This window comes from Bison bison, unplaced genomic scaffold (assembly GCF_000754665.1).
Source record: "Bison bison bison isolate TAMUID 2011002044 unplaced genomic scaffold, Bison_UMD1.0 scf7180017864180, whole genome shotgun sequence".
In the NCBI taxonomy this organism is placed as follows: domain Eukaryota; kingdom Metazoa; phylum Chordata; class Mammalia; order Artiodactyla; family Bovidae; genus Bison; species Bison bison.
The window spans coordinates 14,640,364-14,650,023 of record NW_011494752.1 but is presented as its reverse complement, the minus strand read 5'-3'; the positions used below and the strand labels follow the sequence as shown (position 1 = coordinate 14,650,023).

At 60.2% G+C, this 9,660-nt stretch overlaps 1 protein-coding gene across 1 annotated transcript in view; it reads left to right on the top strand.

Annotated features, from left to right (window-relative positions):
* Positions 1-9,660, top strand: part of NTN1 (netrin 1) — a 189,380-nt gene that overhangs the window by 173,732 nt on the left and 5,988 nt on the right. Inside the window, 1 exon segment of the mRNA XM_010843195.1 lies at positions 618-692. Coding sequence (XP_010841497.1) covers positions 618-692 — 75 coding nt within the window.

Here is a 9,660-nt window from a genome sequence, read left to right as displayed (position 1 = left end):
CCCCCAACATCCTGCCCAGCTGACGCTGGGACGCCCCTGAAGTGATACCCTGCAGACGCAGGCCCAGCAGCCCTGGCTCTCAGCAGTGGTGGGGCTCATTAGAACTGAACTCTTCTTCGTGGGGCATTTTATTTGCACACTCCAGTAGCGTGGATACCAAAGGGGTTTTCTCCTGCTTCATGGGCTGCTAATTTTCTCCGTGACCTCTATTGTTGTGGCCTGACCCCAGCCAGAGGCTGCTCACCATGGAAGCTAGCGCCTGACACAGACCCAGGGCGCGGGGCGACAATGAGGCCTCTATTGGCTTTAATCAGGCTCCGGGTGCATCTTAAGAACGGGGGAATTTGTGTGGTGCTCCGAAGCCCTGGGTGGCACAATGCAGGAGCCCGCAGAGTCCCTGTGTGGAGGCCAGGAGGGCCAGTGGGGGTGGGTCAGGCGGGGACCTCTTTGTCCCAGCACTACTCGAGAGGGCCAGACCTGCCCTGAATGGCCCCCCGGGCTGCCCGGCCTGTGGGTATCACCAGCCTCTGGGTGTTTAGGGAGGTGGCCGCCCACCCCGCCCGCCAGCCTATTCTTCGCCTAATTAAGTTTTGTCTGTGCTCTCCTGTCCCCTGCAGACTGTGATTCCTACTGCAAGGCCTCCAAAGGGAAGCTGAAGATTAACATGAAAAAATACTGCAAGAAGGACTATGGTGAGTGAGAGCCCCCTTGTTGGGGGAGGGGGAGGGCACCATGTGACCAGTGGGGTGCAGGGGGCCCCGCGTGGGTGTTAGTCCCAGAGTCCCTGTGACTGGCCAGGAGCTGAGGGGGATGGATCTTGTGCCTGGGAATTTCCCAGCTCTTCCTCCTTGGGGTGGGGGAGCGGTAGCCACAGGTATGGGGACTGCGTTCTCCCCTGGCCCTGCATCCTGGCCACTGGGGGGTCCTGGGCTTCACTCTGCCTCTGAGGGGCTGTGTGGCTGCAAATCAGTCGCTTTACCTCTCTGGTCTTCTGTGCCCTCATCCGTACTCATGGGCATTCAGCCTGAGGCTCTGTAGCTCAAAGAGAAGTCCTTCAGGTATTGGAGAAAGGAAGAGAGCTCTGTGGTGTATTTAAAATGCCGATTTGAGGGTTGACTCCACAAAACAGACCTCCAGGGATGGGTGGAGAATCTGCATTTTAAACTGCTCGCTGGTAATTCTGATGCACCAGAAGTTTGACCAGAGCCTCAGGGATCACTGAGGGCCTTTTCCGTTGGGAGCTGGGGCCTGCACAGACTCTCTGCACTGCAGGCCTCAGGCTCCCTTCCGGGGAAGAGTATCCCACCTGCCAGTCTCTCGTGCAGCATCTATCCCAGCGCCCTGGAGGCCCTGCACCTCTCCTTTGTCAGGCTCTCCTCTGCCGCCTTCCATCAGCTCTGCCCCGTGGGAGGGGGGCACCGGCTCTGTGGTTTCTGGTCCCTGAGCTGGCTGGCGGCCTGGGCTGGCCAGACCTCACGGGACTCAGGGTCAAGGCTGACTTCAGGGTGGGTGGGGGCCTGCGGGAGAAGAGGAGCCCCTCACAGCCCCTGGGCAGGTGTCTGCAGATAGCTCAGAGGCAAACAGAAATCCCAAGCAGATGGTCCAGCTGTCTGCTGGCGGAGCTGGGGAGGCCCAGGGTATGGAGGTCAAGGTGTTCGACACTCAGGCAGGAGGTAGCTGCAGCCTGGGCACCCATCCAGGGGCCTGGTCTTTCCACTCTGGGGCTCTCCTCCTGACCCGGTGGGCCTGGCTATTTCGGGCTGAGGCTGGGCCCCCTCTTCCTGGACCCGAAAGTCGACTCTGCCCATCTCCCCGCGTACCTCCCCGCTCCAGCTGGGTGTTCCTGGTCTTGCTGCTCTGTTCCTCAGCAGTCCTGCCCCTTTTAGCATCACCCGGCCGCCTCCAGGGAAAGGCCAGCGACCTGTGTTTTCTGCCCATCTTTCCTAGTCTGCCCTGATCGGGTGCCTCCTGAGGGACCTGGGGCAAGTCCGGTTGCGTGTCTGAGTTGCGGTTTCCTTGTCTGGCATGTGGGGGTGATGCCCGACTGTGTCATATGGAAGCACTCAGCATGGGGCCAGGTGCCTGGTGGGCTCCTGGTAAAGATGGCTGGTCCCCTGGCAGCTGGGTGACAGGGCAGGAAGAAGGCTGGGGAGGGAACAGTGACCCGGTGCTGAGGCCTCACTGTCCACAACCTGCATGGTGTCCCTCCCAGACCCCAGGGGTTCTGGCAACCTGGCCTGGACGCCAGGCCTTTGGGGTCTCATCGGGGCAGCTGTTTGAACCAAATGCAAGGTGTCCTTCTTTAATAAGGACAATGGTCAGGACCTTTTAGCAAAGGGAAGAGAAAGGCCCAAAGGAACCCAAAGGAATGTTGAGAACTTCTAAAACTTCTTCATTTTATTGTGCACACACATGTGTCTGTGTGTGCATATACAGGCATACGTGTACACACAGGTACGTGCGCACACACCCCACACGGAAGCCCAGTACACGATCGTACTGGAGCAGCTGGTAGGTTTTGTGCATCTGTTCTGAAGCAGCCAGGCCCTGGGTCCATAGCGAATTCTTGAAAAGAAGCCCCTTTAAAGTGCTTGTATCCCAAGGCAACTTTCACAGGAAAAACCAACCGTGATTTTGGTAACAAACTTTGGGGTGATTTAAGGATAAAGGAAGTGCTGTCTCTGACCCAGGGTGACAGTAGCCAAAGAGGCCCCGGTGGTTTGGGGTGAGGCTTGGGTGACCCTGTGCTCCCAACCCCGAGCTATCAGAGTCTGCTGGGGATGGCAAGGTGGGATGTGGGCAAGAAGGCCCAAGGTCCTGTGGTGTCCCAGGCTTAGGGCTGGGGGCCAAGTGGGGATGCCCAGGGTCAGAGAGCCAGGGTCACAGAGGAGACCCCCGGCCTGTCACTCTGCCACCCCTTATCTCCCTCCCCCACAGAGACCAGGAGGAAGGAGCAGCTTGGCCACCTGGGGGAAGGGTGGGTTTAATTTCAGTGTGGAGCATCCTCTGAGCAGACAGACGCTGGGGAGACTTTCTGTGAAGGGTTAACCACCACCCCCATTCTGTTCCTCCAATGAGAAAAGGGAAAATTGGACTTTTTAAAAAAATTACCCAATGGATCCGTTTTCCACCTGGTTCTCTAGGACTTGTTTTGTTCTCTTCTGACTTCTTTTCCTCCATTGAATTCTGCCTTCCCCACCCCTGATACTTCCGGGGGCACTTTGGCTCCCTCTGACTCTCCTGCCCACTCCTCAGCAGCAGGCAGGCCCCTATCTCTGCAGAAGGGGGCCTGGCTCCCTCTTGTTATAGACCCAGGGGGGTCTGCCCTGAGCCCTGCCTTGGCTTTGCGCCACCCCACCCCGCCAATCCTGGGCAACAGGGCTGTGTGTGGGGAGTGGGGACTCAGTCTCTGAGCTCTTCTTGCCTTTTGCTCCCTGACTTGGTCCTCCCTTCCTCGCTGTTGACTTCCTCCTGGATTGTCCAAGGAAAGCTGGTGTCCTAGGTGGGGTCCTGGTCCGGCTGGCTGACTGGCCCAGCAGAGCCCCAGCCTCCCTCCTGCCCCCTCATCACGTTGATCTCCTGGACCCATCCGTCCCAAAACCAAGAAAGTGAAAGTTGCTCAGTCGTGTCCAGCTCTTTGCAACCCCACGGACTATACAGTCCATGGAATTCTCCAGGCCAGAGTACTGAAGTGGGTAGCCATTCCCTTCTCTAGGGGATCTTCCCAACCCAAGGATCGAACCCAGGTCTTCCTAGACTTCACCTCAGCCACCCCAGCTCCTGGCCCCACACTACTGCCAGCCCACTGCCCAGGTGTCCACATTTCTGCTGCTGGGCAAGATTTGAGGAACCGCAGAGTCAGGAGAGAAGCGGGGTGCCCCCTTAGGGTGCTGACGAGGTCTGGAGCATGGCACCCTCAGCTTTAAGGTCCTCATCTCCATACCCTGGCCTGGAGGCCTGGACTGGCACTGCTCCTCCCATCCCCCAAAGGGTCCCCCGCACTGTCCATAACACTCTTGGGGTTACCTGAGAGTTGGGGAGCAGCCCGCCCGGCTGGATACCCAGGCCTGAGTGTTCAGGCAGGAGGCAGGACAAGGAAGTGTCAAAAGTGGGGGTTGGAGGGGCTTCTGGGGAGGGAGACCCCAGGAGAGGCTTGTGGAGGGCGGAGTGAGTGGCACCCCGGGTGGCTGGGCGGGGGCAGCCGGGCCTTGCTCTGAGGCAGGCCAGGTCTCCCTCTGGGCTCTGCACGCCTGGCCCCTGGCCGGGCCCCTGGAGGAGGGGTCCCTTCCACACCCGCAGACCTGGGTCAGGTGAGCAGGAGGAGGGGGCGAGGGGAGTTGGCTGGCCTGGGGTGGGGCGGGGGTGCAGGTGGGCCCAGGAGGGTGGGGAGGGGGCTGCATAATCCCCACCCCGTCTCTGACTGACACCCCTGCAGGGAGCCAATTAGGAAACGCATTTCCTCTACTTTCCAGCTTTCCAGCTAGGGCACTTGGATGTTCCAGAAGCTGCTAATTAGAACCTCAGCAGGGTGCGTGGGGTGGAAGTCAGTGAAGGGCAGGCCCCAGGCCCCCTTCCTCCTCTGAGGCCAGCTCAGGAGATTCTTGACATTGTGCAGCCGGAACACCCGGATCTGGGTCTCCACCAACCCACCTGGATCTGGGTCTCTGCTGACCCGGGCGGTGGCCAGTGGGCAGGAGGCCGTGGGGAAGGGGGCTGGAGCAGTGGCTTGGGCTGGTTGGGGTCTGCTGGTCCTGCCCATGTTCCTGGTGAGAGAGGACCCAGCAGGTGAGGGTGGGTGCCACACGAAGCAGGTAGGAATTGGGGTTGGGGAGGCGTGAGGGCCAAGCCCCATGCCTTTCTGGTCTGGAGAGACCCCAGGACCAGAAGGATGGCAGTTCCATTCCCATCTGTAGGTAGGGAAGGGCCACTGCCACAGAACCTGAGGAAGACTCCACGTTCGCTGTGTGACTTTGGACCAGGCTGGGCCTCAGTTTCCTGGTCTGTCCAGTGGAGGTCGATGAAGGGATGCGCTGGCCTTCCAGGTGTGGCAGGAGGGTGGCCCTGTTGCCATCTCCAAGGAGCAGGGAGGGGTTCATGGCGCCGCTGTCATCGCTGGCCCCCCCACCCCGTCCCGGAGCCACCTCAGTCCTCTGTTGCCCTCTAGGGGAATCGGCTCACCTTGCAAACGCTGAGAAGGCACTCGTGGGCAGGCTCAGGGTGGGGCAGTTGTGCACAAAGATGGGGGTTTTTATTATTTTCGAGTGTGGTAGCATTTCCTGTCAACTTCTCAGGAAAACCTAGCCGAGAGGGGCCCTTCTTTTGTGTAGAACGCTCCCAGTGAGTGTGTGTATGTGCGGAGATGTGTGCCTGTATGCACCCATGAGCATTCCTCATGAAGCCCGCATTCACTCAGCGGCTCCCACATGGGCAGAACGTGTCCATCCCTTCTGGAGTCACTGGCTCTGTGGCTCATTTACCTAGAAGCCCGGGTTCCAGAACCTCGGTCTGTGGAGACAGGATGGCCAGATGACACTGTTCCCAGGGCATTTACGGTGGGGGCTGGCGGGAAAGGCCACCTCTTGACAATGACTTCAGGCTAAGACACCCCTTGGCTTCTACCCTCTGATTCACGTGGAAGGGGGGCCAGCCTGCCCCTGTCACACCACCCTCCCAATCCAGTCTAGATCATAGACTCCTTGGCCAGGGTCTAGCTTATAGTGGGCGTAAGTGGGGCCTGGCCCATCCTCCAGAGAGGGTGTGGAGGGAGGGCTTCCTGGAGGAGGCAGCCCAGGGAATTGGTGCTCACTGGGCAAAGCAAGGCTCCCAGGCAGAGGGAGCAAAGTGTCTGAGCACAGAGACAGGAGCAGGCTGGGGAGATGGGAGGAGAGGGCACATAGGGGTACAGGGGCGGAGGCCAGGGAGGCTGGTGAGGGTTCACGTCTGTGTGCAGAAGCCACTCGGAGGCCACCAGAGAGCCAGCCCCACTCACACTGGCACACAGAGGGCTGCCACCCACCTCTGCTTCCCTGGGATTCAGAGGTGGGGGGAGAGGACAAACAGCCCATATTCTGAAAGGTGAGATCATCTCACTTTTGCCAGTTCTTGGAAAAATGATTCGTTCCCAGAAATGTCTATTAGTCACCCCCTTTGTTGAAAGACATTTTGGCACCAGCGGATGGAAAAATCAGAATGCTTTTCATGAGATGATTGGTCTCGCGCCTTCCTCCCGCCATCCCTCAAGGATGATTTCTGAGGATAACAGCTCGAAGCGGAAGTCCTGTTGGCATTTGTGGGGAGGAACTGGGTTTGTGAGGCTGTGTGTGCGTGTGTGTGCACACGTGTGCCGTCTTATGGGCCCCTGGCAGAGGAGAGCCCGGGGACCTGAGTGGACCCTTCCTCCCCCAAGTATTGATACCTTGTCTCTCCTGGGGCGGCAGAAACCCCAGAGATGAGGCCTTGTAAGGCCAGTGACTGTTCCTCCTCTGCAGGCCCCGGATGGGCATCTCACAGTCTTCATTCTCACCCTGGGTGAGTCCTCAAAAACACCTAGGAAGGGAAGGCCTAATGGGATGCTGAGACTCAGCAAGATAAGGAGCGTGCCCAAGACTGGGGCCCCTGAGGCCTGAGATCTTTATGTGCCCTGCCTGCGCGCCCCTCCCATGCCAGGATGCTGAGCCTTTGGCAACAGAATGGGTGCTGCCCCTACTTGAGGGTCAAGGGCTGGTTCCCCCCCATGGGACCCCTGACTCTCTCACTCCTGATAAGCCAGAAAGGAGTCTCCATGGGGGAACAGCAGGAGTGGTCACCATGGTGCTTGGGTGATTGTCACCACGGTGGGGGGGCTGTTGGAGATGATGGAGCCAAGATGATGGGTGAGAATGTCGGTGATTCTAGCAGAGGCAGGGTGGTTATGACTACTCAGTGGTGGGCTTGGCTGTGCGGCGGAGGGAGGTCATGGGCAGCTCCATGAGGGAGGAGGGAGGAGACTGAGCTGGCAGTGGAGACGATGCTGGCGGTGGAGGGACTGCAGAAGCCCATGGAGCTGGTGTAGATTAGAGGGGGTGCCTGCCGGCTCTCGTCGCGATGCTCAGGCCAGGGATGAGATGTGTGGGGTGATGGGGAGGCCTCATGAGGGACACGGGGCCTCTTGGCAAATGATGGCCTCTGCCCCTCTTCAGACCCCCTGCCCTTCCTCATTTCGACCTTGGGGTCAGTGGCTGTTCCTGATCAGGGTCAATCCCTTCAAGGGCTGAACACGGGGCAGGTTATCAACCCTGTTCTGGGGGCCAGGCTCCTGTGTCTGCAGCGGACTGTGACTTCAGGGCTTGGAGCGGGGGTACAGACGTTAGAGGAGCACCCTGGGGGCTGTCCCGCTGAGGGTGGTTAGCCAGGTCCGGATGGCAGCTGGTGGTGATGGCTGGGCAGTCCTCCCCACCTGCCCCAGTACTGTCCCCAGCTCAGAGAGTCAGACGCAGCCCAGCCAGCAGCACGTGGCATGGAGTTTCAGAGGCTCACTGACCCTTCCCCGGGGGCGTGGGTCACTGGCCCCCTGGGGATCCTCCGATTTCCCCAGCCAGATGTGACCTCCCCCCTTGGAGTGCCAGCCCCATATGGAGGCCAGATGTGGAGCTGGGTCGGCATGAGTCAGCCTGAGGTCGCAGAATGCGGGTGACCACTGGGTTGGGCTGGGCGGGCAGCAGGCCCCAGTGACAGCTCGGCAGAAGCCCCTGAGCCCACAGGGCGCTGCACTGACCGGGGCCTCCTGCCATGCGCTGTGGGGGCAGGAGTGGGCACAGCCCTGCCCGCTACAGCGACTCCCATCCCCACGGACAGGGCCCAGAGCCTAGGCGCCCACCTCTGCCGCCCCCACAGCTGTGGGTGCTGAGGCCTGGTGCTTCCTTTCCTCTGAACGTCCTGTTTTTAGGAAGGAGGTGTGGGTAGGGGAGGGCACCCAGTGAAAGATGTTTTTTCCCATTTCCCAGATGAGACCGAGGGTCGGTGGGGGTGGGGAAAGGTGATCTGTCCAAGGCGCCTGGGGACACCAGCCGGCTCCCTACAGGCAGGCAGCACCTGTCTTCTCCGGCTCCTCAGAGACCCGTCTCCAGGATCACAGAGCATGTCCCTCCCCATCCCCGGGCAGGGGTGGGATGGGCACCTCTCCCCAGGGGGATGGATCTCGTGAGTCTTGACGCCCCCCTTCCCTGGGGTCAGAGCCTTAGCACGAGGACCCCAGCACCATTGCTGTTCCCGGGGTCTACCCCCACCTGCTGCTTTACCTGCTTGGCCCAGGCTGCGATGGGAGGGGGCGCACCCAGGGGGTACACACCCTTTGAACAGCCTGGGTTACCCGTGGGGAGGCAGCCGAGGCCTTAAAAACAGAATAGTTTCTCAAAGGTTCCTAAGGGTCACCCCCAGAATGGGCTCCTCCCCTGGCAGAGCTCTGGTCAGGATCTGCTTTGGTCCCTGTTTCGGGCAACATGGCCCTTTCTCTGGGTATCCTGGGAGAAGCAGGTTCCATCCTTTGAGGGTGGTTTGATTTTTAGGAGCTGAGTGAGTGTGGTGTTCACAGGGTGACAAGGGACCCAAGTCCCTGCTGGTCACCCATCCTCCAGGACAGGGCTCTCTGCAGTGTCCTGGGTGTGGCCAGGTGGCAGCCTAGTGGGGTTTGCGAGCATGACTGTGGCAGGACTGTGGGTGGGGGGCTCTTAGGTAGGCCCCTCTGAGAAGCAGGTAGGTATTTGCAGCCGGGATGTGAGCCCTGGAGCGTGGGGACCAACTCTCATGCCTGCCCCTTCCCCCAGAGGCTGGAGCCCCAGTGATGATGGGAACTGACCTGCGGGACTTTACAGCAGACAGGCAGCATCCCCACTGTTGCCGTGTGTGTGGTGGGTGGGTTGGTTTGCTGCAGTCAACCTGGGGGGTAGGTGTGGGTGGTGGGGCATCTCCTGAGGCTGTCTGAGGCCCTGGGGGGCAGGGGGCGGGGCTCTGCCATCCTCCAGGATCACATTCTGACAGCTGTGGCGATGCTGTGATGGGGGGGTGGGGTACATTGGATCAGGAGTGGGCTGGGCTGTTACAGTTCCTTCTGATGGGGAGGGGGGCAGCCTTGGTGGGGGGAGGTACTTTCTCCCTTAGGCTGATTGCAGGAGAGATCAGTCTCTGTGATAAGAGTGCCCTGCTCGGGCAGGGCCAGGCCTGGGTCCACTGTCCTGCCTGAGCCTCTTGCAGAAGAGGGTGGCCAGTCTCTTGAGCTCGTCTCGCCTGAGGGCTGGGTGTGCCAGGCCATCCCCCTGGGTAACAGGGCCCCTAGCATCCCCAGAGTCTGGTCTTCTGAACCCAGATCTCCTGATGTCCCCTCCTCCAGGGAGCCCTGGGCAATCAGCTCATCCCAGGCCCACTCACCCCTCTCGCTTCCCAAGAACAGAGCCTAAAAACACCGGGACCCGGCAGGTGAAACTGAGGCCACCTCTGTGTTGGTCTGAGAGAGAGGGGTGCACCGTAACTTCTGCTGAGGGAGGGAAGGATGGAACCTTCCCTAACCCCAAGTTGGGGGGGTCCCCATTTTATTCCAGGTCTGAGGTGGGGCCTTGGTGGGTGTGGCAGGAGGTGGCAGCCCCCGGGGTTTTTCTGACCACAGCGCACCTCCAGCCCTCCACCTGA